The 27544-nt window shown below is 42.2% G+C and overlaps 1 protein-coding gene across 2 annotated transcripts in view; it reads right to left on the bottom strand.

The window, feature by feature from the left end:
- Positions 1-11304: 11304 nt before the first annotated feature.
- The window catches only part of GLB1 (galactosidase beta 1), an 81287-nt gene continuing 65047 nt past the window's right edge, over positions 11305-27544 (bottom strand). For both annotated transcript variants that reach the window (XM_019727728.2, XM_019727729.2), the window contains exon 16: positions 11305-11883. In XM_019727728.2, coding sequence (XP_019583287.2) covers positions 11614-11883 — 270 coding nt within the window. In that variant the 3' untranslated portion in view covers positions 11305-11613. The remainder of the gene's footprint in view (positions 11884-27544) is intronic.

Here is a 27544-nt window from a genome sequence, read left to right as displayed (position 1 = left end):
TCCTACTGCCCTCCACTCCATCTCTGGCTCATGGGAACCTTTGGCCAACATTCAAACACTGATGCCGTGTTGCCTGCACCCTGATGAGAAACTCAGGGATCTTGCTTCCTCCCAAGCTTGACCTTGGGAATGGTGGCTCAAAAGCCCTATTTGCTTAAATTTTAACACCTTAGTGGGGATTCTATGGTGCTTCCCAACCCCAAGGGCTAGGCCATGGAGGTAGCAATTTCAGGACTTGCTTCAGGGATGCTGACTAGCACCTAATTTTTTGCTTTCCTTCTGGATCCTCTCTCCCTTTCTGTTAGGCCATGGAAGCCTCATGCCTCTCAAGGCTCCTTCCTAAGAAGTTGGACCTGGAGGAGAAAGGCGAGCCTGTGTCATTTCAGGAATACAGATGGGACATATTTAATTTAAAAGTTAGTAGAAATTCAGAGGTGGGAGTGGACAAACAAGAGGAGAGAAGCGAAGACAAAAGGATGGCCAAGCAATATGGATGATCGTAGGTCTTGTAAAAATTGGAATCCTATTGAGCTTATGCTGTTGCAATGCAAACTGCCCCTCTCCCCCAATCTCTTCAAAACTTCTGTAAAGTTCTAAAGATAAAAAAGACCCAATGTGGGTGAGGTTCTTGTGAAACTCAAGGGACTCAGTTCCACATTTGAGTCAAGATACTGCAAAAGAATGTGTGGGATGGTGAAATCATTCGTGAACTGAACTAGTTCAGTGGAAGCAGAGGCAGAATGTCTAGCCAGAGGAAACTGTGAGAAAGTGAGCCCCCTGGGGGTTCACAGAAATCTCGGGAAGGTCTTAAAGATACATTTTATCTATATTTTTAAAGAGAAGAACACCTTGACTGACATCTGTGTTAGACATGCCTAAAGACTGTGGGAAACACGTAGACCCACTCTCAATCTGTGAATATCATAACGGAAGCATTTTTTAATCGAAGAAGCATTGATTGCAGACCTACTATGGGCTAGATGTGCTGTACTGGGTACCAAGGAAACAAGATTGAAAATCATATGGGACTTGTCATGAAGGCTCTCTTGGTCAGTGGTAAACAAATAACTACAATATTATGAGCTAAGTGCCATTGAGAAGGATGTAACCTGAGAAAAAATTAACAGCCCCTGTACTAATAAACACCAGGATGTCAGAGCTCTATGAGGAAATGGGAGAACTTACTCTCTGTCCTATCCATTTCTTCTTCTGCCATCAAGGCTCACAGAATGTTTAACCAATATGGTCCTAATCCACAAGTCTGAATTTCTGACACAGTGCGCTGGCTATTTATTTATGTGTCCTTTGCTTAATGAAAAAAATGTTTCTCTTTTTTGATTATTGTTATTATAATTAACTATTGCTCTGTGAACACAGGACTGCACTGCAGAAGCTCCATGACCACCATGTTACAATGCTTCAGTGAAGCTAATGGGAGAGTAAACGTAAAATATTAAGAACAAGTATCACAAAAACAGGAAATAACCCATTGTTAAAATCTTTGGGTGAGATAACTGCCTTAATGTCCACAGTTAGTATGAAAAACAACAGGCTCTTTTTCGGAGAGGGGCATTTGTCCCAAAGACACTGATTATGAAATTCGTAGCACATTTAACAGGAAGATGGAGGGGCTTTACAGACATGTTTTCTTTAAGTAGGAGTTGAAAAGAACAATTCTCCCGCCATCATTTTCCATAATAATAACAATCAAAATATTTTTTTCTAACTTTTAAGAGTTGAGGACGGAAATAACCTCTTGTATTGCAGACTCCTGCAACAGTGATGTTCGTGGGACTCTAAAACAATAAGACTTTTGAAATAGTCCTGTAAAAAGTCCAAGCTTCTTTCTTTCCTTTCTTTGAATGGATAAACAGACCCAAGGCAAAATACTCTTTGGGAAAACTCAGCAGGAAGAGACAGTTCTGCCCAATGGAGGCCTTGCTTGGTCTTCTGAAGTAACTCTCTATCTGATGAATCTGAAATCGTCATGAGAGGGAGGAGAAGGGAAGTCAAGGGAAGAGAAGAGAAGGGAACGAAAGGGAAGGGAAGGAATGGGAAGGGAAGGCCTGAGTCCTGGGTTTTTTGTTTGTTTTTTGTGCAGCTGACTGGCTGTGTGACTTGGAGTCTAAGTTTCTCCTCTCTGTACTTGAAGTTCTCTGCATTCGTGACACAGATTGGAAAATTAAGTTCCCTTATAGCTTTTCCCTTCTGAGAATCAGTAAAGGCAATGTGCCTTGTCTCATGGGCAGATTCAGACTTTGCTGATGATGGGAGATTTTCTTTAGTTTTTAGGGCTAAAACACTTAAAAGGTACTTTGTAAGGAGGTACTTTTTATGTCCTGACTTTAATTTGTTAGCCTGAAAATAAACAACGGTTGACTTGTTTGATGCTCTTTATCAAATATGCATTTTCTATTTTATTTCTGCTTTTACATATATTTCTTCCTTCTACATTCTTCAGGTTTATTTTGCTAGTTTTCTTACTCCTTGAAGATGCTTTGCTCATTAGGTTTCAGACTTTCTTCTTCTCTAATAAACACATTTTCAGGCTGTAACTTTTCCTCAGAATATAGCTTTTGCTGTATCTCACAAGTTTTGATATGTAATGCTTTTATTCTTGCTCAGTTCGAACTATATTCTAAAATCCTTACTATCAAAACATCAGTAATTTAGAAATGCATGTCTTAGTTCCAAATATATGGGAACATTCTGGTTAATTTTTGGTTATTGATTTTCAGCTTAGTTGTATTGAGTTCAGGGTGTGTGTTCTGTCTGTTTCAGACCTGTGAAATTTATTAAGACTTGCTTTGTGACTCCAGTGTATGCCAATTTTTGTAATGTTCTATGTTTGCTAATTAAGAATACACATTTCACTTTGGGCGTGGATTGTTTTATATCTATTTATTAGGATAAGATGTTTAATCATGTGAATCAAACATTCTAATATTTTATTTCCTCTTTAATTAAATCTTAAGAAAAGTTCATTAAAATTTTCCATTATGATTTTGGATTTACTATGTCTTGTAATTCTGTACAGTTTTCCTTCATGTTTTGAGACCATGTTATTAAGTATATGCAAATATGACATATTTACATCTTTCTGGTGAATTAAAAATTACCATTATGAAGAGACCTCTGTGTCTCTTTTTATCTTAAAATATATTTTCTCTGATCCTAAGACCTATACCAGTTTGTTTGTTTGTTTTTTGATTTGCATTTTCCATCCTTTAAGTTTCAACCTCTGGTATTCTGTTTTCAATTTGCTTTCTTGCAGACACAATATAGTTAGGTTATAAAAGATCTATTTTGCCAATCTTGGTCTTTTAATTGTTATATTTAGTCCATTTATATTAATGTGATTACTGATATAATTGTGTATAAATCTTAGTTAATGAATTCTAATTATGCTACCTATTATAAGTTTCTTTTTCTCTCACTTCTTCCCTTTTTTTTTGGAGAGTATATTTAAAATTTCAAAGTTTAAAAGAACTCACTTACTTTTGCCCTTATTTAGATACTACCCGAAAAACCCTCCAAAACAAACAACCACCACAACAAAACAAAGTAGAAGACTTTTTTTATATCGCTCCTATCTTATAGTTCTTGTTTTTGTGTATTGTAATTCAATAATGTGAGGTCCACTAGCCATTATCATGATTGTATCATGAATTTAATATTTCTTTACATTTATGAACATATTTACCATTTTGTTTTGCTCTTTGCTTTTTTAAATCGTAGATTCTCCTTTTAGAGTCACTTTCAGACTTTTCCTGAGGTACATGCTTTAGTATATCTTTCAGTGAGAGTTTCTGTTCATGCTTCTCAAAAAATGTCTTAATTTTGCCAACATTTTTGAGTGATAACTTTCTTGGGTACAGAATTCTAGGTTGGCAGTTATTTTCTTTCAGTACATTGAAGATATCATTCTGTTATCTTTGGTCGTTTATTTTTGCTTTTGAGAAATCCTCTTTCAGTCTATTGCTACTCCTGAAAGGTAATCTTTATTCTCTGACAACTTTTAAGATGCTTCTATTTGTTGCTGGTGTTCTACAGTTTTACTATGATATGTCTAGATCTGAAATTTTGTTTAATTTAAGTATTTGGGATATGTTGTATCTCTGTAATCTATGGACTGACACATTACCTTGATTCTAAAAAATTCTGACCTATTATTTCTCCAAATACTCCTTTGCCGTATTCTCTCTATCTTCTTCTGGAATTCAGATTAAACATATGTTGGATCATCTCACTGTATTCCCCCATGTCTCTCACCACCTCCCCCCATGTTTTTCTTTTTGTTTGTTTGCTACATACTGTATTTTTCTTCTGATCTGTATTCCAACCCTCTAATTTTCTTTTCTACTGTATCTAACCAGCTCCCAAACCTACACATTGAGTTTTAAATTTTGGTTATTTTATTTTGCAGCTCCAAAAGTTCTGTTTAGTTCTTTTACAAATCTGTGATGTTTCATCATAGAGTTTCCTATCCTCTGCAAATATTTTCAAGGTTGTTTATTTCTCTTTAAATATTGTAGAATGCTTATTTTAAAGTATGTCTCATAATTTCAATATCTGAAGATTATGTGGGTATTTTACTGCTGGTTCTTGTTTATATTGCTTTGTTTTCTTATGTATTTGAATATGACTGCTCTTTGACCTTGAAAATTATTTGGGGGGATTTCCCAGGATGTAGGATGAAGGTACCCTTATTCCAAAGATGATTTTGAATTTGCTTCTATCAGACATAAAAGGACATTATTAGTTCTGTATAACACTTTAATTCATTGCCTGAAGTTTATTGGGCTATCTCAGTGATGCAAATTTAAATCACAAATCCCTGACCTGTGCTCACAACCTATCAGGGATAGGTTGTCAGTTATTCCTGCCTTGCTCATCATCAAGGAAATTGTCCCTATATCTCCTGGCAATTCAGAGAATGGAGGGTGGTTTCTATTTATTTCACTTCTACCCTGAGAATTGTAACCACCCAGTTTAACATGGGCCAGTCACCTATTAGACTTCCCAGTCTTATGAGAGAATTGGGATTCTCTAGGCATTGACTTCTGTGCACCTTGCCTCATGAGCCCATCCAAAATAGTTTTTAATTTCACTGTCAGTTTACTTTGGATCATCAAATGCAAAAATGTCTCTCAGTGATTTATTATTTCTCTTTCTTACTATCCTATCAGTTTTTCAATTCTCTATGATAGAAGATTGTTAATTTCTCCCTGTAGTTCAGTCATATCTTTCTTTATATATTTTATTTTATGCACAAATGTTTAGAATAATATACCTTCTTGATGAATAGTAATTTCATAATTTTTGTGGTGACTATTCCCTAATGATGCTTTTAAATTAAAGTTTGGTGTTTTTTTTTTGTTTTGTTTTGTTTGTTTTTGATATCACTTCCAGGTGATAAGAGTTAATGACTTCCAAGCTTCAAGAGTCAATGTGTGTGGGCCGGCCTGGTGGCTCAGGCGGTTAGAGCTCCGTGCTCCTAACTCCGAAGGCTGCCGGTTCGATTCCCACATGGGCCAGTGGGCTCTCAATCACAAGGTTGCCAGTTCAATTTCTCGAGTCCCGCAAGGGATGGTGGGCTGTGCCCCCTGCAACTAGCAACGGCAACTGGACCTGGAGCTGAGCTGCGCCCTCCATAACTAGATTGAGGGACAATGATTTGGAGCTCATGGGCCCTGAAAAACACATTGTTCCCCAATATTCCCCAATTGAAAAAAAAATGGATCTTGGATACTTTTCAGGTTCAAAGACCAAGGACTGAAATTATAGGGTATCTGAAATAAAGAAGGGGAAATTCCAGTGTATAAAAACATGGGGTCAGAAAGTGGCCCCAGAATTTTGTTACCAAGAGAAAGAGGAGTAGTTGAGACCAAAAGGATGTTGAAGGGACCTGCTCAGTGAGAAGGGGCTGAAAGTTTGGTTCACTCGTGCTGTATGGCTTTTGCATCCTACATGTGTTACTGTGTATAGGTAACAGAGGCACTGAAATTTTATACCAGAGTGAGGAGTTAATTACTCTCAAAAGCATGGTTCTATTTGAATACCTAAGATGGGTGACTCCTCCCTAGTTAGTAAGAGGAAAAATTCTGGTGTTCAGAGAGGGAAAGAAATCAAATAATTATCTTTATCACCTTTCTTCCTAGCTTCCACTTCTGTTCTCCTGAACAATCAGAATTCCATCTTTAAAAAGGTTGGTTTCTTGAGAGTTTGTAATGAGACCAACATGAATTTGCAATGACTTCAGGACAGGACCCAGAGGATGTATTCCAATACCTGCCTCTTATCACAATCTTTTAATAGAAAGATAGACAGAACTAGTCCTCTCCCCATCTAGCTCTTCTTTCTTGTAGATATTTAGTACAGGTCGCGAATAATGTCATGTTGTTCAACATCATTTCATTGTAATGTTGATGAGATGCCATAGGAAGCTTAACTCTCGTTTATATCAATTAGCCTATGTTAAAATTGGTTTTGTTATATGGCATTTAGCTTCCAAGAACCGATCAACAATATTAAGAGAGAACTTATACTTCAAAACTCCTGTCTAGTGGAAAGATTTGGCATTTAGGTTCTAGGCAATCGCAAATTTAAAACAATACCATGAAAGACTCATGGGGGGATCTGGGAATGGTTCAGGGTCATGTGATCCATGACAAATGAACTCTTTGGTCCATAATTACTTTACCCTATTTGTTTCATGTACATGCGTGTTGGTGTCTAATGAGCATGGCAGAGAGTGCACAGATGAGCCTAGTCCCCCACAAGAAAAATTGTGAGGTTCTTGTCATCCCAAGGGCTCGAGCTAATGTCAGTCTGCAGTGCTTCTCTGTTCACTCTCAGCCTCCTCAGGGAAGAGCTCTTTCTGGGGAAAAATCAAAAGTCACCATTTGACTTCTCATCTGTAATTCCAAGTAGCATCACTCTGCTTACTTCTTTCAGAGAAACCCATTGCTCACAGAATTTTACAGCTAAGTTGCTGGGGAATTTGCTGAGTGTCAAAGAAGCAAGCCAGGCAGTATTGCTGAAATATCGTTCTTCTGTGTTTTGAATTTTCTCAAATCAAATACAAAACTTTTCCCTTGTAGCCCAATCAATCAAGGCAACCTGCCTATGGGAAAAGAGGGTGGGGTTTGGAGGCAAGAGTCTCAGTTTCACACCCCACTCCCTCCAGTTTTGGGTCAGTCACAATCCTTCCTACCTCTTAATTTTCCTAAACTGCAAATTGGGCTGCATATAACTTGCCCTATTCCTTCCAAAGGTTCTTACTAAGACTCAGTGAGATACTGTAATGCGAAATGAAACATTCAGAGTATTTTACTAATGTTATTTATCATTATTATTATTATTATTATTATTATTATTATTATTCACTGTCACAGGAAAAGGCCACATGGAGATGTTTTGGTTGACAGTCCCAGCTGAGCTCAGACTTCACGTCAGCCCAGCCCAAATGCCACACATGCAAGTGAGGGAATCTCCAGACGACTCCAATACCCATAAGAGGCCCAGATATCAAGGAACAAAGACAAGCCATCCTGTACTTGCCTGTCCCAATTCCCGATCTATAGAATCATGTACACCACACAATAGTTGCTTTATGTCACTTATGAAAGCTTGTTGATGTGATTGGATATGCAGCAACAGACAACAAGCAAAACAATGATGAGAAATGCCCTTTGGGCTAGAAATTCAGTCTGTTGGCACTGGAAAGTTGCTTAAGTTTTGAGAACAAGTAAATAGAGGCTTGAAGGAAGTGGAGCCCTGAGGAAGCCACACTGAGGTCTCTGAAGTCCAAATTCCATCTTTAGTCTTTCGTGCAGGCTCAGGCTGTCCCCTCAGCAATGCCAGATTAATGCCAGAGGGCTTGATGGATGAGGCACCTTCCCTCTTTCTGTGGAACCACCTCCTCCATCTTCTGGTCTGCGTCCATGTTTTATAGTGTACTGTGTCCTTCACCTTTGTATCCTCCAGCCAATCACAGTGGCTGGTCAGGAGAAGAACCAAGTTGTTGAACTAAACACAAAGGATTACAGGGAAAGAATGGTGTGTCCTGGGTGGCATTTCTTTTCCCTTTGTCCCTCACCCGCTTCTATGAGGAATGTGATGGGAAAGAATCAAATTAGCACTCAGTCAGCACCTACTACATGGCAAGGGCCGTGTGAGGTGCTTTGATGATTACTACATTTGATTTTACAATCCCATGAGGTGGAAACCATACTTAGGATATAAGGAAATTGAGGCTTGTAAGTGAACCACCTGCTTGAGAGCACACTGATGTTAAGTGATGGAGCAGGAACATGAACCTGCTTCTGTCCTCGAGTCTGTCCTGTTTCACCCAGGGAGACGATGCTGCTGCTGGGTTGGGAGTTCAGAGGACTGAAGCTTGGGGGAGTCTTCCTCACACCAGGAAATCCCCTGGGGGAGCAAGTCGAGCAACTGTCTAGTGGGTTATCAGCTCAGAATCTTCACTGGGCATTTATAGACAACTAGACAGCTGCTGGGTGCCCAGGCTTCAGGGCCAGGAGGCTGGAAGGCGAGGGACAACCCAGAAAGTGATGCTCAGTCAGACCAAGAGCAGAGGCGGGGCTACCCCAGAACCACCTCACTCCAATTGTCTGGACATTGGCCAGACTTTTCCTCACAGCCCACGAGCTATTGGTCCCCACTACCTGTCTATTCTACCATAGCCCAGACAGAATCCCTCACACTGACTAAAACAGCGATTTCAGAAAATGACTTTGTTTCTCTCATAAGGCAAGAAACAAAGATCACAAAAGATCATTTCCTATTTCTGTCATCTGACAGAAGACACATTGCTTATTGGGGAAACAAAAAAAAAACCCAAACTCAGATTAGTGGTAAACAATTTCATTCTGAATAAACTGGATTTGCTGAGAAATAAAGTCTGACAGACTAACAGAGACCAAATAAAAAAAAATAAATAAAAAAAATAAAACATGAAGAGACAATGAACAGCTTGAGGCAGAGCCGGGAAAATAGAGAAGACAGAAAGAAGAAGGGATGCTAGTTCTGGGAATGGACAGGGCTCTGCTGAGTGCCACTCTGTCACTACTTCATTCCTTGCTAGCCTCAAAAAAGATGTTATGAAATTGTTCAGCAGTTTCTTGAAAAGCTAAACATATATTTACCATATGGATAAACAATTGCACTCCGCAGTATCTACCCCAAAGCATTGGAACCATGACCACACAAAGAATTGGACGGGACGTTCAGATCAGTATTACTCATAACAGGTCCAAACCGGAAACACGTCAAATGCTCACCCACTCACAAACGGATAGACAACATGAGGTATGTTTGCACATTGGATGCTCCTCAACAATGAAAGGAAGCACATTCCAGAATGTGCTACAACATGGATGATCCCCAAACAATGTTATGCAAAGTGAAAGAAGTCAGACGGAGAAGACTACCTGTTGTGATGCCATTTACAGGAAATTCCTATAAAAGGCAAAACTATAGAGACAGAAAACAGATTAGTTGTTGCCTGGTATGGGGATGGGAATGAAGACATCCTACCTAAGAGAACTTTCTGGGGTGAAAGAATTGTTCCTAAACTGGATTGTATCTGCACCACTCTATCAATTTAGTAAAACTCATCCAACTATACCTTATTATGGGTGAATTTTATGGTATGTAAATTGCACTTTAATAAAGCTGTTTTAAAACAAGATGTTGTGCAGGTCACATAAATCTGGGACACATATAACCAACAGTACAACGGAAAAGGCCACGATGTTCGTTACAAGGATGACTTAAACTATGGTTCTCTTCCAAGATCTACTATTCTACACCATTGTAGAAGGTACATGTGTGCCTTCAGAGGTAGTACAGATAGTTGGACGGGTTGGAAGTAGAGTCCAGGATGGTTCTATTTATCTATTAAGAGCCTGTTTTCCAGAACATGACATCCTGGACAAGGGAAGTCCTGGTGCTGTAGAAAGGGGAGAATCCCAAAACTTTGCCTCACACTGACAAGACAAACACTCTGACTTCGGATGGAGACAGACTGGAATCCAACTCCACATTTTGCTGAAGCTTTAAATGTTGTCACCTGTGCAGTAGGCTTAGTGCTGCCTCCCTTAGAGTGTGGTTCCAAAGACTGGATGAGAGAATGGAAGGGAAGTGCACACTCCGACAGGGTGATCCCGCTCTACTGCCAGAGGCTACTGGGGACTTTGTGCTGGCCTCTGAGACAGAGGAGGTGCAGTTTACCTACGTACACAATGCTTTAAAATCATCTCCCATTTCTTTCCAAAGCTTATCACTGGGCACAACTCTTGAGCCTCACTTTATAAATTTTTGGTAACTTAGCTGTGAAAGGAAAAGTAATGAAATGAGGCCATGGGTCCATGTAGCATTTACTTCACCCTGTGGGAGGCCCAAACATCACATGATGCAGAACATCGAGAAACAGATGCAGTGGAAAACGGTCCTACAGAAAGTTCTAGCCTCAGTTTGTCTCAACGCCCACAGCTGGCTCAACCAGTTTCAAAACTCTCTGTTGACTTCCAGATCCTCATTATTGATGTCTATGAGATGGGGGAAAATACACTGTCATAAAAAAACGTTATAGATTAGCATCAAAAAAATCTTTCCTTTCTCCCTCCCTTAAAAAATTTACAGTTTCTCTGTAAAGGATTTAAAACACAGGTAAGCATAAAAAGAAAAAACTGAGCAATCTCTCAAACACCACCCAGATCTGATCATATTAACATTTTTGTTTATGTTGTTCCAATCCTTTCTTATAAAAACATAAGCATAGATTGATATATTATGTATGCAGTGTGTGCCTGGATACCAGAGCCAGACGACCTGGGTTCAAACCCTGTGTCTACCACTTACAGTGGTGTGGCCTGGTAAATTTGGGGGGAGATAACAATACGTTCCTCAGAGTTCTTGTGAGGGACGAGTGAATGAATACATAATATGCTCAGAACTTGTGTATTATGCAACACCATGCCCTTGCCTATCCGAGTATGTACATAGCACACGCACTCGTGTATGTGTGTCTACTGACACGTGTGCAGGCCTGTGCTGAGAGTGTGGATAGGTGCAGCTGTTACGACTAAGCACACAAAAGGGGATCACACTTCAAATAAGAATCAGAAGAAAATGAGCAGTCCACTAGATCAAACCAAGACGATTTTCCATGCCTTGGAAACCTCAAGTTAGTGAAGTGGCTTATTCAGCCCACTCAAGTCTAGTTATGATTTAAATCAGAACCTCTAATTTAATACCCACTTAACATTAAAAACAGTAATATCATAAGTGCAAATTTTATTTAACAAAAAGACAACATGATTTTTCCAAAATAAAAATTAGAGACACCTCGAAAGCCTCTGTTCCAACTCTTCAGGGACACCTGTGCCCTCCTCTGCTACCGCCCTCGTCACACAGCCACGGCGGCCCTTGGCTTGGCTCAGGCATCGCAAGGCTGCAGGGAAACCTCAGGTGAAAATACACAAGCGAAATCTATTTTCTAACCGAGCGCTCCAGTGAACGGTGCTGCTGCCAGAGGGTATGTGAGGTATGTGAAAGGCTAGAACTCCAAAGGGTCAAAGGCTTTAGTTGTCATACATAGTCCAGTCCTGAGTGTTGATTATACACGTCTTGAAGGGGATGACTGTAGGTCACAGCTGCACTGATAACCGGCTTGTCCACGAACTCCACAGTGCACAGTTTCGGGTAATCGTCACTGCAGGGTGCACGTTCCAGTTCCAGCGCTATGATGGTGTTTGGGGCCGATGTCACCAGGATATGCTGTGGCACAAATAACGTCATCTGGGGGCCCCGTGCTGGCCAATAGCGACCAAGGTTAAAGCCATTAATCCACACCTGACCCTTGAGAGAGAGAGAGAGACAAAAAGAGAAACCATCAACCCCAACTGCACTAATCCTGAGGAATAGGAGAGCCCTGATACACGTGGGCCAGCCAGCAGTGGCGGGGGCAGGAAAACGCCCCGATAAAGGGGCTCTCCCGCCACAGTCAAGGCCTGAGAACCAGGCCCAGGCCAGTCTGGGTTCCAGCTTCTGCTGAGATGACGGGCCAAGTCGGGCAGAGGCTGGGTGGGAGAACTCACAAGAAGTGTCCCCAGATACCCACTCCTGCTTCAGGAAAACACATGTTTGCGACTGGCTTCCCAGCCACACATGTCAGTACTGGACGACACTGTGATAGTTACACCAAGTTTCTGGATTTCGTCCTGGGTCCTGGAGGACTGCCTATCGCCACATACCAGCTGCTCCCTGACTCTTCTGTACACAGAGAATTGCCAAGCGCCACCTCAAGGAAGTGAACTGTCCTTCTTTGCTCTCCCCGCCTAGAGGTGGGTCTTGACCATGCTGTCTTCATGCGTAAGGTGAGCACAGGGCCTGCAGCCTGAGAACACACAGGTCCCAGGAGCCATCACCAAACAACCCCTCAAGAAGGATGTGGGGGTTGGTGGAGGGAGGGACACGGGTCCTCCCAGTTGAGTGTCTATATTATTGGTATGTTTTAATGGTTTTTCACACTAGCATCAGAGTCAGGGTAACATGCTTGCTTTGAGGGGCAGAGGTGAGCTTACCAGGTGCAAAGACAGTTTCTGTGAATAGCGGAAGCTGCTTCCGCTACAAAGCTGAGAGTGGTGGAGAGCCTCCTAAAGAACAGGGACCATGTTTGGGTGTGTCTGCACAGCCTGTCTGCATGTGCTAGGATTTGCTCAGAGGGTAGAGAGAAACAGAGCCGAGGAGGGGCGATCACACACATGAGAGAGAAAGGAAGAGAGGGGAAGAATATGTGGGAGAGGGAGAAAGCCAGGGATAAAGGGAGAAGGAAGGGAGGAAGAAGTAAAAGTAACTGCTACCCACAGTGGCCCGGACACAGACCATCCTCAATTTACTATGGTTCAACTTAGGATATTTTGGCTTTATGAATAGTGCAAAGGTGATACGTATAATAAATGACATGGGATAGTCAACACTTTATTATAAAATAGGCTTTGTGTTAGATGATTTAGCCTAACTGTAGGCTAACGTAAGCGTTCTGAGCATGTTTAAGGTAGGCTAGGCTAAGCTGTGCTGTTCAGTAGATTAGGTGTATTAAATGCACCTTTGACTTAACGATATTTTCAACTGATGACAGGTTTATTGGGGCATAACCCCATTGTAAGTCGAGGAGCACTGTGGGGGAGGGCACCCTGGAGGAGGCCCAGCCATGGCTGGCACCTGCTGAGCCCTGATCCCTAGCACGGCTGCAGTCACTCACCTTAGAGCTACTTAGGTGCTCACCTTGGGGTACTTCTCAGCCTCCAGGTGTCCCTTTTATTTCAACTCCCTAAGAATTTCCTCGCTGAGTTAAAAATCTTAGTCCCACCACTTACTGTGTCTAACCTTGGGCAGGTCCGAACTCATCCCGGGAACAGGGGACAGTGAGGGCAGGAGGACGCAGTACTCAGCACAATGCCAGGCAGAGGGGACGCTCAGGGAGAGTAGCACTCCTCACACTGCTCAGATGAAAAGCTCTGAGCTTTCACGTGCCCCCAAAAAGAGGCCAGTGATTCAAAACCACCTGTCTGTTGGAGTAAGTCATTTAGAAAATGAGTGACAGTTTCACAGTACTCAGAAGTATGTTACTCTTGTTTTTACCCTGGGATAAGCTATCTTGATCCATCCTAAAAGGCATATACAACAATAGCTTTACCCGTTGGTTTTTTTAATTTTATTTTTATCAGTTTAAAATCTGTCGGTGCCTTGTTTTCACAGTATTAACGAACAGCAGCAGCACTTCACTTTTGCGGTCAAGGGAAGAGGGGGGTTCAAAGGTAGATTAGTGAGAAGGAGGGCTCTGTGAGCAGCACACGAGGGACGGCCTGGGTGACACAGGCTCCACACTGTGTTCCCGACAAAGGCCAAGCCAACCCTTGACCAAACAGTGAGGTGAACAACGTGGAGGTTTGATTCCTTCTCACACCTAAAACTCCACTTCAGAAGTATCCCTGTGCTGCATCGGGCATGTCCCCCCGGAAAGCTGGCAACTGCTTCCCTACATCCCCTCCCCCAGAGGGTTCTGGGTCAGTTGGCCAAAGGAGGACCTTCTTGAGATTGGGAAACTGGATGGGAAGCAGCCACCACTGCTCTTGGAGTCACTGTGGCTAGGACGGGGGCGCCTGTGGGTTCAGTGCATCCTGGGTCTCCTCTGCTCCATGTCCAGCTCGTTTTCCTGGATTCTGCCCAGTTGATCAACAATCCCAAGACCTCCCTGTGTGCTCCCCAAAATCCTGGTTGGGTGGCTGGACTTGCTCCTGAGATTCCCCTGAGGTGATGGCTTGACCAGTGCAGGAGGGTTGCTTAGCGCTTCTGCCCATGTTTCTCTGACCCAGCTTCCAACTTCCGCTTTCCCAGCTCCTCCCACACCTGTGTGAGTTCTAATTCCTACTAGTGAATACTCCTAGCAGCCCCATTTCCCAGACTGCACTGTGACTGATAGACATAACCCCAAACTCTCAGTCCTAGTTGCTAATCAAAGTTGATATTATTTTTCACCTAATCACTTCCGAATTCTGGACACTGCACAATCTGTTCCAGTTATTCCTTTGTCCCCCAAATTATCACCTGTCGCCCATTTTGAGCCGTCAGCTGCCATATGAACTCTACCTCCTGACTCACCCTCATGACTCTCCAATATGTAGGCATTACGCTTTGCACCTTCCTTCTAACTTTCCTCAAACCCACGGTTACATCTTCTCTGGCCTCGGCTATTTCTCCAAAGCTATGAACTTCTTCAGAACAAAATGTCCCTCCACTCTCAGCTCTTAACAGAGAGGAATTAAATGAAGTTTATGGTGGTTTGGTTGCCCTTCCAAGGGAGAGGAATGAAGAATGTGGAAAGAACAGGTCATAGACATATAGATTGGAGGCACTGCTGTTCAACAGAACTTTCTACAGTGATGGAATGTTCTGTGCTGTCCAACAGAATAGCTCTGTGCACTTGATAATGAGCACTTGAAATGTGGCTAGGGCGAATGAGGAATCCAACTGTCCCCTTTCATTAATTTAAATGTAAATGTAAATAGCCACATGTGGCTAGCGGTTCCCCTACCGCACAGCATGGCTGAGGTATGGTGAAAGGCCTGCAAGGTCATGATCAGGTCACAGTCTCGCCACTTCTCACACCCTCACAGCCAGTTTTCTAGAGCAATGCTGTCTTAGACGGCTGCAGCCTCCTCATAAGTCTCCCAGCTTCCTCTGTCAACTCCAGAACCCCAGGCTCCACACAGCAGCCAAATGAAAATCATATGATTTGCATGCGCTCCTGCTTCTAACCTCCGCAGCATGGCCCACAGACCCACGCCTTCTTCCTCTCCACCCTGTCCCTGCCACGCTGCCTCTTGCTCATTCAACTCCTCACTGGACTTTCCCCCCATTACTTTAAGACACCAGGCTTTCTCACGGTGCATTAAGTATCCCTCAGGACTGTTTCCCCAGATGGAAAGCCTTCTGGTCACTCAGGTCGCCACTCCATCATCACCTCCCCAGAGAGAAGACTCACAGTCACCCTCCTTACTACTGGGCCTTCCCTTCCAAGTCACTCATCACCCCTTTAATCTCTTCTTTTCCTTCTAGTTACTGTCATCGTTCGCTCTTCGTACCATTTGTTTGATTACTGGTTTAGCAGCTACTTCCAGCATCGGCTCTATGAAGGGAAAGGCTTTGTCCATCTTATTCAAGGCAGGAGTCTCAGCACTTAGCAGAGTGATAGTCTGTATATATACCGAGCGGCACTCATCAGATAACACTGGTTGATAATTCTGCCTGAGAAAAGATTCACTGACGAGGTGAAATGAAGCCCTATTGAAAGAATACTTCATATTCCTCTGCTTAATAAGAGTTTTAGAGAACACTATTTACTGGGGGAAAAAATGAAGTATTTGCACTCTTCCTTGAATAGCTCTGTGATTGTTTTAAAACATGATTTAGTAAAATTCTGGGGGAAAAAATCACTTAAAAAGAGTTGAACTTTAAAAAATTCTATTAAAAAAATATATACACTGATTTTTGTTTCTCTTTAAAAAGTTATGTTGAGGGGCCGGCCCGGTGGCTCAGGCGGTTAGAGATCCATGTTCCTAACTCTGAAGGCTGCCGGTTCGATTCCCACATGGGCCATTGGGCTCTCAACCACAAGGTTGCCAGTTCAATTCCCCGACTCCCGCAAGGGATGGTGGGAAGCACCCCCTGCAACTAAGATTGAACACGGCACCTTGAGCTGAGCTGCCGCTGAGCTCCCAGATGGCTCAGTTGGTTGGAATGTGTCCTGTCAACCACAACGTTGCCGGTTCAACTTCTGCAAGGGATGGTGGGCTGTGCCCCCTGCAACTAGCAACGGCAACTGGACCTGGAGCTGAGCTGCGCCCTCCACAACTAAGACTGAAAGGACAACAACTTGAAGCTGAATGGCACCCTCCACAACTAAGATTGAAAGGACAACAACTTGACTTGGAAAAAAGTCCTGGAAGTACACACTGTTCCCCAATAAAGTCCTGTTCTCCTTCCCCAATAAAATCTTTTAAAAAAAAAAAAGTTATGCTGAAATTATTGGTGAAAGGGGAGCATACACATGCCGGTAAATGTGATCTAAAAGGAGACATACTCTTACTACAGTGAGCCCCACTGGGCCAAGTATTTGTAGAGTGAGCACCAATGGCTTTTGGGACTTCCCGGGGCTGTCCCAGCTTAAAAAGTTCCATGACAAAGTCTGGCTTCCTCTGACCATAGCTTGACCCCTGACAGACTCCCCATTCTTTGCCATTATTAACATGATGATAATAGTATAAATGTTACGTTCTAGAAATGCCTGACCAACTTCTTTAATCAGACAGATGTGTGTCTGTTTGTTTTAAATTCTTTAGATAAATACAATCCTCTCATAACAATTTAAAGCAAAATTTCCAATACTGTTTTAAATCATAGTTTAAAAATTTTCAAGTTTGGCTGAGAGTTCCTTCAAAAACAACAAACTTGGGTTAAATGCTGATTTTTGTCATAATCTGAAAGACATTTAGACACTTGGAGAACTTGAAATTGAAAAGACAAAAGTCTTTTCCTCATCACACACAATTCATGAATATTTGTAATGCTAACTTGGGAGAAAGAATAGAAAAAGATACTTTTTTCCCCAAAAGGTAAAATAGTGAGGGGCTTGCTTAGATAAGATGTTAATACATTTCACTGCAATACACAGGAGAAAATGAATTCTCCCCTTCCTTCAGACCCAAGGGGGTCTACAGCTGATGCAAATCACACTCCTTTGCTTCCTCCTTGATCTAAGAGTATGAAAACATTTTTAAATTTTATGGTTTCTCTGGATTTTAGGACAAATGCAAATAGAATTGAAGTCATGAAAACCTGAAATATTAGCATAAAAGATGAATCACTTCCTCCACTATCAAACTCCAAATATAAATTCATTTCCTTTTCAGCTCCCAAAAGTTCCATCATTGCTTGACCCTTTTTACGGAATACCTCATCTAACAACAGTCATCATGCCTCACATATCTGGAACAAAGCTAAGAACTAGTGAGTGAAAATTACCTCCAGGCAGCGATATAACATTTGGTATGTAGTCCATCCACTAAAAATTGTAGGAAACCCTCCTTCACTCAGAGCCTATCTACTCCTGTTTACACACAATTTTCACAAGTTTTGTTACTAAATTAATACATATTCGTAGAAAGAAATTTGATTATCTAGTTTCCAAGTTCATAGGATTTATGACAAGAAAAACAAATTAGATGGGAATAGTAGATTTTATAGGGGGTAAGAATAACTGTAAATCAGGCCAAAAAAGTTTAAAAAACATATCAAATTCAGAATGAAAGAAGGGTCAAATGGTGCTGAGGCCTGTATGGCAGATGGCAAAAATGGCCACAATTCTTTGCAGCCACCCCAAACCCCCATCAAGAGGCAGAATCTGTTTCTCCATCCCTTAGATAGGGATGGTCTAATGATTTATGTTGGCCAAAGAATATGGAAGAAGTGACATGTGAATTCTGACTTGGGTCTTAAGAAGCCTCAAACATTTACGTTCTCTTTTTGAACCTTGCCAGTGCCACGAGAACAAGCCTGGGCTAGCTTGGTGGATGACCCTGTTGCCTCAGCAGACAGCCAGCTATCACCGAGGAGCAGAGACTCCTCACTGACTGGCATACCCAGTGAGATCAGCAGAAGAATCACTCATTCTGCCAATACTCGAAACGATGAGCTGAATTAATGGTTGTTGTTATAAATCACTAAGTTTTGGATGGTTTGTTATGCAGCAAAAGCTAACTGATTCACATCAAGGAGCATTAGCATGTGGCTTTTCAGTAAAGTAAATGATATTCATAAACCCATTTTAACAATAGTAGAGTCATCCTCTACTAGTTAGTTCCGCTTTCACTAATCAGTCACCAAATCCGGTCAGGGCTACCTCAGTTGTATTTGTGCCTCTCTCAGGGTTGTTGTCAATGACTACGTGAGATGACACACGTGAGCACTCAGCACAGTCGCTGGCATGCAGTAAGCGCTCAGTGGTGTGGCTGTAGCTATTATTGCCCTCAGCTGGACCCTCCCTCCATCCCCACTGCTACACTGAAGTCCCAGCTTCATCCTTCTCCTGAACCACTTCTCCAGCAGAAAAGCAGGTTTCAGGGTGATGAGGAGGAGCAGTTCTGTTTTATACCTATCAGGTTGGAGGTGTCTATAAGACCCCCAATGGCAGGCCTCCCCTGGTGGTTGGATGTGGTGCTCTGGGCCCTCAATAATACTGAGTTGGGTGTTACCGACACATCTGGAAGATGACAGCCCCTGAAAGTGTAAGAAGGGGGCTCAGAATCAAGCCCTGAGGTCTGAAACCTAGAAACTGAAAGAGAAGCCTGAGAAGGAACAAAGAAGGGGAAGAAAAACCGGGAGAAGTTTGGTCACAGAAGTTAGAGGAAGAGTTTCTAGGGAGGAAATCGTTACCCATATCAGATGTTACTTGACAAGAGGTCAAGTAAGACCTGAGAAATGTCTAGTGAACATACCACCATCTAGGCACTGGTGGCCTTGGCAGGAACCAGCTTCAGAGGAGTGTGGGAGCAGAAGAGTAATTCCTACCCATCGTCCTCCATTCTGGAGTTAGTTCTACCAGTTGGGGCCTTTTTCTAACAGATCCAAACCTGGGACAGGTACTTTACCTCTGCATTCCCATAACAAGCACTGAATACATACCTTTAAGTTACACTGTCATCTACTTCCCAATTTGTACAGACTTAAAAAGACTGCCAGGCCATAAGATCTGGAAACGTAGATGACATTATGTCATTGTATTGAATGCAGATTTATTTATTTATTTATTTATTTATTTATTTATTTATTTATTGCTTGTTATGTTTCCAGATTTTATGGCCACCTCTTTGATTGATGGGCAAGAATAGATAGCTCCTCTTGAAGAATTAGTAAGTACTTGAGACTGAACATGCCCAAAACAGAGCTTCTGATCCCTGCCTGCTCGCCTCCAGTCTTCCCCACCTCAGAAGCTGACAGCTCCATCCCTCCACTGCTTGGCCCCAAGCTCTGGAGTCTTCCTTGACTCTTTCTCTCCACCACCACTCATAATCCTTCAGCAAATCTTGCCTCTTCTTTTGTATACAGGTCCATCCTTTCAATCTACCGGCACCCAAGTCCACAATTTCTTTCTTTTTTTTTTTTAATTAAAGTTTACTGGGGTGACAATTGTTAGCAAAGTTACATAGATCACAATTTCTTACAGGATTACTATAATAGGGTCCCATCAGGAACCCCTGCTTCCAGCCTCACCTCGCTGTAATCCACCCCCCACTGAGAAGAGATCTTCTGAATGTAAATCAGTTCTTTCACTATCTGTTTAACACCCTCCACAGGAGCAAAGAGAAGCCAAATTCTTTATTCCCACACCTGCTCCACCTCTAGCTCCTCATCTCCCACACTCTCTCCCTTGCTCATGGGATCTTTCTTGCTTTGGCCTTTGCACTCACTGTTCCCTAGTTCTGGAATATTCTTCCTCTGGCTCTTCACATGGATGACTCAGTCAGTCTCATCCTTCAGGTGTCACTTATTGGTCATCTCTTCCTAGACGCATCAACCCTTGACGGCTCTGTAGGCGTTGGTGTTAAAATAGTCCAGAAATTCTCTGACACTTCTCCCTTCAAAAGGCAGAACCTAATTTCCATCCCCACAACAAGAACCAGAATTAATGGCTCTCTTTTAACCAACAGAATATGACAAAAATGATGTTATGTGATTTCCAAGCCTTGATTATAAAAATGGATGGTTTCTGCCTGGCTTTCTTTCCTGGATCGCTCACTCTGGGGAAAGCCAGTCACCATGTCATGAGGACACTCAAGCAGCCTGTGTGGGGAAGAACTAAGGCCTCCTGCCAACAGCCAGCACCAAATTGCCAGCTATATAAGTGCGCTACCTCGAAGTGGATGGTCCAGCCCCTGCTAAGCCTTCAGATGGTGCAGCCATGGCTGACAGCTTGACTATAAGCACATGAGAGACCCTGATCCAGAACCTCCCAGCCAGACCAATCTAAAATTCCTGACACACAGAAACTGTGAGGATAATATATGTTTATTACTGTTTCAACCCACAGAATTTTAGGGTGAAATGTTACACAGCAATCGATAGCTAATATGCCATATAAGATCCAACATCTTTACCCCTACACCTTACTTTATATCACATTGTCACATTTATATTCTTCCTAATTATCATGATTTTCTGAAAATGCCGTTTTATTATTATGTTTCCCTACAAGCAGTGCCCTTATCTCTCACGTTTACATGCTCAACAGCCAGTCATCAAGTACTTCCCCTCTGGTACATTTTACACACTGTTGCCACATTCATTCATATCATTTTGATGCTTAATACCTGCCCTAGTTCTACAAAGTTCTCAAGGTAATGTCCAGATTCCTTCACACATGAGGCCACAAAACCACCTTTCCAATGCATTTTCTACCACTCGCTCCTCACTCTTTCTGGGATATTTTATTTGATACCGATCAGTCCTCCAATTCTTTGGACACCATCTGGGTGTCCAACAACTCAATTCTGACATCATCTACCTAGAGCTGGTGTCAGATCCCACAGGTTAAAGGGCTCAGTCCCACAAGGCTGTCCCGATTCAGACACTGGTCACAGTTCTCAAGACACCTGTGCTTCTGAACAACAAGCTATAAATTGGGGGTTCCTAAGACCCCCTCCTTAGGTTCAATAACTTGCTAGAATGGCTCACAGAGCTCAGGAAAACATTTTACTTGCATTTATGGGTTTATTATAAAGGATACAACTCAGGAACAGCCAAACGGTAGAGATGCACAGGGCAAAGTATGGGGGTGGGATGCAGAGCTTCCAGCCCTTTCTAGGTGCACCTCCCAGCACCTGGAGGTGTGCACCAACCCAGATGCTCTCCAAATGTCCTTGTTCTAGTTTTTTCTGGAGCTCCACCTCAAGCCTTCCCACCCCCCCACCCCAGAGGTTGGGGGATGGAACCGAAAGTTCCAACCCTCTAATCACCTGGCCTGAGGATGAGACTGGTGACAAAAGGGATTTTTTTGTCAGCCCTTTGTTATAAATTCTTATTTTGTGATATTTTTACATCTTGAAAGAGGTAATGTTTGCCTTTAAAAACTATAACTGATTTTAATCAGTATTCTATTTTGATTCTTAGCTCTTTGAAGCATAATTCTGGTTGAGGAAAAGTGGGACATTATCTTACCCCTCTCACTACCATGCTCTGTTATACACCCAAACCTACAGAGGATATTAATATGAGACTCATCCACATCCACCTGAAGGAGAGATAAACCACACAAATGTCACTGCATTGGCAGAACAGGGCATTTTAGGTATGGTACTTATGACACAAAGCACTGCCTATCTTAGAGAGTTTGTGGTCAGATAAAACTTCTGTGCAGACACAGCTGGCCTGTGTCTCTCGGACACAGCAAAACACACTTGACTTCTTCCCACTGGAATCCCAGTTGACATTCAAGCATTTAACCAGAAAAGCCACATTCGACGCAAGCAAAGCCGAAGTAATCAAAAGTGATTTTTTTATCTCATGAATCACTCTTACCAGTGACTTTAGTCAGGAAATCAAGGTAGTTTCTTTACAGCAAGTGAATAGCATAAGCCAAGAGACTGGGGACAGGAACATTGGCAGGGCGGCGATGCCCGGGGAGGGTTAATGTGCCCAGAGGCAGAGTCTTAGAAATGGTCCTTCATCCACCCTCTCCCCACCCCCACATCTTCCAAAGGGCTCATTCTTCCAAAAGTCAGAACTGTTGGGAGTGGGATCTCTCTGTTCCGTGTGTTCTGCTCATTCACAACCTCAGGAGCGGGGAAGGGTTAGTCCTCAGCAACAAGGGGCCACTGCTCAGCAGAAAACAACAGGAAACACAGATGTTCTGTTTTATGTTTGATGTAGGTAGTCCTCTCATTTTCAGACCTACGTAACCCAGGTCCACAAATCCTGTGGATGGGCCTGTGTTTGTGTGTGTGTTCGGATATAATTCACTCATTTAAAGGGTATAATTTAGTGGGTATTATTATTATTATTATTATTAATTAATTTATTTATTTATTTTAAGGAGGGCGCAGCTCACAGTGGCCCATATGGAGATTGAACTGGCAACCTTGGTGTTATTAGCACCACACTCTAACCAACTGAGCGAACCGGCCACCCAATTTAGAGGCTTTTGTATACTACAGAGCCATGCAACTGACACCACAATATTTTCATCATTCCAGAAAGAAACCCTGCATCCTTTAGCAATTATTCCCTATGCCCTGCCCTCCACCCAACATTCCCCTTTCCCTGCTCTCGGCAATCATTCATCTTCCTGTGTCTAGATTTGCTGATTCTGGACATTTCGTGTAAATGGAATCATGCCATATATATGGTTTGTGACTGGCTTCTTTCATTTAATGTATTTTCAAGGTTCATCCATGTTGCAACATGCGTTAGTATTTCATTTACTTTCTTTGCCGAAAGATATTCATTCCATCATAAGGATATACCACATTTTGTCTATTCGGTTACCAGTTGGTGGACATTTGGATTTTTCCACCTTTTGGCAATTTTGGATAATGCTGCTGTGAACATTTGTGTACTAGTTTTTGAGTGGACATATGGATTAGGTGGACGTTTGGGGTTCTGAACCCTCTGACGCATTCACACATATTGTGTGTGTATGTCCTTTTCAAGAATGAAGGCGCAGAACATTTATCAGACTGATAGCATAAGTCAAGAGCCCCTGCCTAGATTAATTAGCACGAGCTCCTCAGGGGCCTTTGAGGCCTTTACAATGCTGCCTGCCTTTTCACGTGAGACGTCAAGTCACATAGACTTGGTGCTCAGGGAACTGTTCCATCACCTGCTTCTGTACCTCATACTAGATCCTTAGCTCTCTGAGCCTCTATCTGCTCATCTGCAAACTAAAGAAAATGATACAACATCCTACCACATTTGCCACTCTTAATGATTATGGAGATAGTGTCTTTCAAGTGTTGAGCAGGACATCTAGGTCTGTAACTCTTGGGTGTGACACATTTATGACCTGGCCAAGGTGAACCCCCTCTAACTTCCAAAACGTCCCACCCATGCTTTCCTATTTCTGCACTTTGCTTCTACTATTCTCCCACACGAAATTCCTTCCCTGACAAAATTCCCTCTGATTCTGATGAAGAACCTTCCATCCTTTGGGTCTGTTTCAATCTCTATCTAAGCTACTCAGTCCTTCTCATAATTCCTGTAACAGATATGTTCTCTTTCTGCTTTGCATCTCCAGAAAGTTCTTTCTCCTAAGGCACGAAGCTGACAACACTGAGTGAGCAATGATTTGTTTGAATCGTCTCAGCTGCCTTGGCACTGTATCCACAGCACCCAGCAAAGCCCCTCATCACTAGCAAGACTGCCTGAGGGCCTACACTTTTCCCATTTCTTCTCAGAGGCTCAGTCACACAGGTATCTGTACACCCTGAAAGCAAACGAGAGCACCCAGGCCCAGGAGGAGGGCAGGATGGTGAATAAGCTGGGCACATTTGTAAAATGCCCCTCATGAACTTTATGACCCAGTGGATGAAACTAGGTGCCAATCTAAGTGTGATAAAGTACCATGGTGCTGAGTCCATGTGGGCACAGAGGGGCTGAAAGGAGAACGGTGCCAGTCCTTCCCTGGACTAAGGGTCTGGGAAGGTTTCATAGAGAAGTTAATACCAGTCTTGACAGATGAATACGTGATGGCTAGGTGGGCAGAGTGAGGGAATGAAAAAGCATGAACAAAGGACATATGTGACACAGCAGAACACCCAGAGGGAAAAGGGGAAAAGAAAGGAGGGGAGAAAAAGAGGGAGCAAGGGAACAAGATCAAACCTGGTAGCTAAAGTGGGAACATCCAGGGAGGGCTTTTTTTAGGTCCTAGAGACCCTAGATATTACTTCTTTACTGCAACCCAGGACTTGGCAAAGAAGACAAAAGGCTGACACATGCCGGAGGAGAAAGTATGAGAACAGGATCTTGGGCTGGAGGAAGAAGGTGGGGAGGGGATTCAGAGCTTACACTTCCTCCTAGAGGCCCCTGGGCAGGAAGTAAGGGTGGAGGCAGAGAGATAAGTCTGACAGGAAACCGAGGGAACAAAGGAGTTACACCTGATAGCGGTCAAGGAGGGTGAGTCCTCAGCAGGAGGTGGGAGGAAGAGTAAGGTGGCTTAAGGAGAGTGCTGGAGGTTAGAGAGGCCATCTGGGGAAGCGGGGAGAGACAAACCACGCACTGCTGGGCAAGTTAGGGGCCTCCAGAGGCTGGAGACAGGGAGGGGGTTGTGGCTCTGATGAATGGGCTGGAAAGGTACCAGAGCAGTGCCCAATTACTGGTGAATCAGCAAAGGCCAATGGTAGATGGACTAAAGATGGAGGATGAATAAGTAGACAGAGTAGAAGGGTAAGGGGGCCAGTGAATTGATGGCTCTTAAAAAAGGATAGTGATGGGGTGGCCGGATCGCTCAGTTGGTTAGAGCACGAGCTCTTAACCACAAGGCTGCTGGTTCAATTCCCGCATGGGATGGTGGGCTGTGCCCCCTGCAACTAAAGATTGAAAATGGCGACTGGTCTTGGAACTGTGTTGTGCCCTCCACAACTAGATTGAAGGACAATGACTTGGAGCCGATGGGCCCTGGAGAAACACACTCTTCCCCAATAATATTCCCCAATAAAATTTTTAAAAAAAAAAGAGGAAGAGAAAACAAATCAAGAATTTAAAAAAAAAACAAAAGAGGATAGTGGTGGTGTCTGGGCTGGACAGGGAGGAACTGCGGCCTTAATGGTAGAGAGTTTCAGGTCATCAGTAAGATCCAACAGCAGGCTTGGGAGGCATGAAAATTTGGGGGAATAGAAACATGGCCAGAGAGAGGATATTAGAGCTTAAAATTCCAGAGGTATATGCTCACCAAGATATACCATATGCTAGGTCATAAAACAAGTCTCATTAATTTAAGAAGCTTGTAGAACCACTGCCACAATTTAATTCTGGGACATTTCTATCTCCCCCAAAAGAAACCCCATACCCATTTGCAGTCACTCTTCATTTATACCATCAGCCCTAGCAACCATTAATCTCCTTTTTGTCTATAGATTTGCTTTTTATGTATATTTCTTATAAATGAAATCATACAATATGTGGTCTTTCATGTCTGGCTTCTTTTACTTAGCATAATAATGTTTTTCAGATTTATCCATGGTGTAGCATGTATCAGTAGTCTGTTCCTTTTTATTATGGAATGCTATTCCACTGTATGGATATACCACATTTTATTTATCCATTCATATGTTGATGGACATTAGAATTATTTCCAGTTTTGGATTATTATGAATGATGCTGCTATGAATATTCACATATAAGTCTTTGGGTGGACATGTTTTCATTTTTCTTGAGTATATACCTAGGAGTAATATTGCTAAATCCAATGGTAATTCTATGTTTAAAACTTGAAGAAAGTTTTAAACTGTGTTCCAAAGTGTTTGTATCATTTTACATTCCCACAAAGAATGTAGGATGGTTCCTGTTTCTCCACATCCTTGCCAACATTTGTTATTGTCCATCTTTTATTATTATAGCCATTCTAGTGGGTGTGAAGTAGTATTTCATTGTAGTTTTGATTTGCTCTTCCATAATGATTGATGATGTTGCCTGTTAAGCATCTTTTCCTGTACTTATCAGCCATTTGTATATTTTCGCTGGTGAAATGTCTATTCAAGTCCTTTGCTCATGTTTTGACTGGGTTGTTTGTCTTCCTATTATTGAGTTCTTTATATATTCTTTACATATTCTAGATACAAGTCCTTTGTTAGATATATGATTTGAAAATATTTTCTCCCAGTTTGTGGCTTGGATTTTCATTTTCTTAATGATTTCTTTTGAAGATAAAACATTTTTAATTCTAATGAAGTCTAAATTATTAAATTTTTCCTTTAACAATCATGCTTTAGGTGTCAAATCTAAGAAGTCTTTGCCTAACCCAAGGTCATAAATATTTTTCTCCTTCTTGTAGAACTTTTATAGAGGAATTAAATTAGAAATCAATAAAAATAAGATATGCTAAAAAACCCCACAAATATAAGAAAATTAAACAACACATTTCTAAATAATGTATGGGTCAAAGAAGAGACCTCCCTGTGAAATTAGAAAATATTCAAACAGAATGATAATGAAACTGTATTTCCATAAACATTTAAAAAGCAAAAAATATTAAAAAGCATTTATTAAACACACTCCATGTGCATCTTTTGCCCTCTGCTCTTCTAGCTATTAACATACCTTTTCCTCTTCTTTTTTAGAGTCAAACTTTTGAAAAAGAATGCTTATATTCAAGTATCCATATTTATGTTCATGTGTTCATTTCCTTACCCTACACTCCTCCATCTGCCTTGCAAATGCTTCACTGCACTAGCATAACAATTATTGAGGGTGCCGGTGACCTCCTTGCTGCTAAATCGAGTAGAAATGCTTCTGTCTTCATTTCAATTGTCCTCTTGGCGGCATAAGTGCTGGCTTTCCTCCTACTTCTTTGGTCTCCCCTCCTCACTCTCTGTCATGTTTGTGTCTCTCAAAGATTAGCCTTCTGCATCCTCTCTTTTTAGAGGACTTCATCCGTCCCATATCTTCAATGACCATCCATACACAAATGATTTTATCTGTATATTTCCAGCCCAGGTCGCTCCTTTGAATTTCCTACCCATAGAACTAACAGCCCTCCTCCAGTATCTTCTCAGAGCTATTCTCAAAGACTTCTCAAACTCAGTTTGTCAAAATCTACACTCATGATCTTGCTCTCCCAGCCCAAATCTTCTTCTGAAATTTCTTCTTTCAGTAAGTGGTACCATCTGTCCAGCTGAAGTCTGGAACCTGAGTCATCTGGGATACGTCCTTCTCTTGAAAGCCCCATATCCAATCCATCATTACATCT

The sequence above is a fragment of the Rhinolophus sinicus genome, linkage group LG10 (assembly GCF_036562045.2).
Source record: "Rhinolophus sinicus isolate RSC01 linkage group LG10, ASM3656204v1, whole genome shotgun sequence".
In the NCBI taxonomy this organism is placed as follows: domain Eukaryota; kingdom Metazoa; phylum Chordata; class Mammalia; order Chiroptera; family Rhinolophidae; genus Rhinolophus; species Rhinolophus sinicus.
This window is presented reverse-complemented; position numbering and strand designations above follow the sequence as displayed.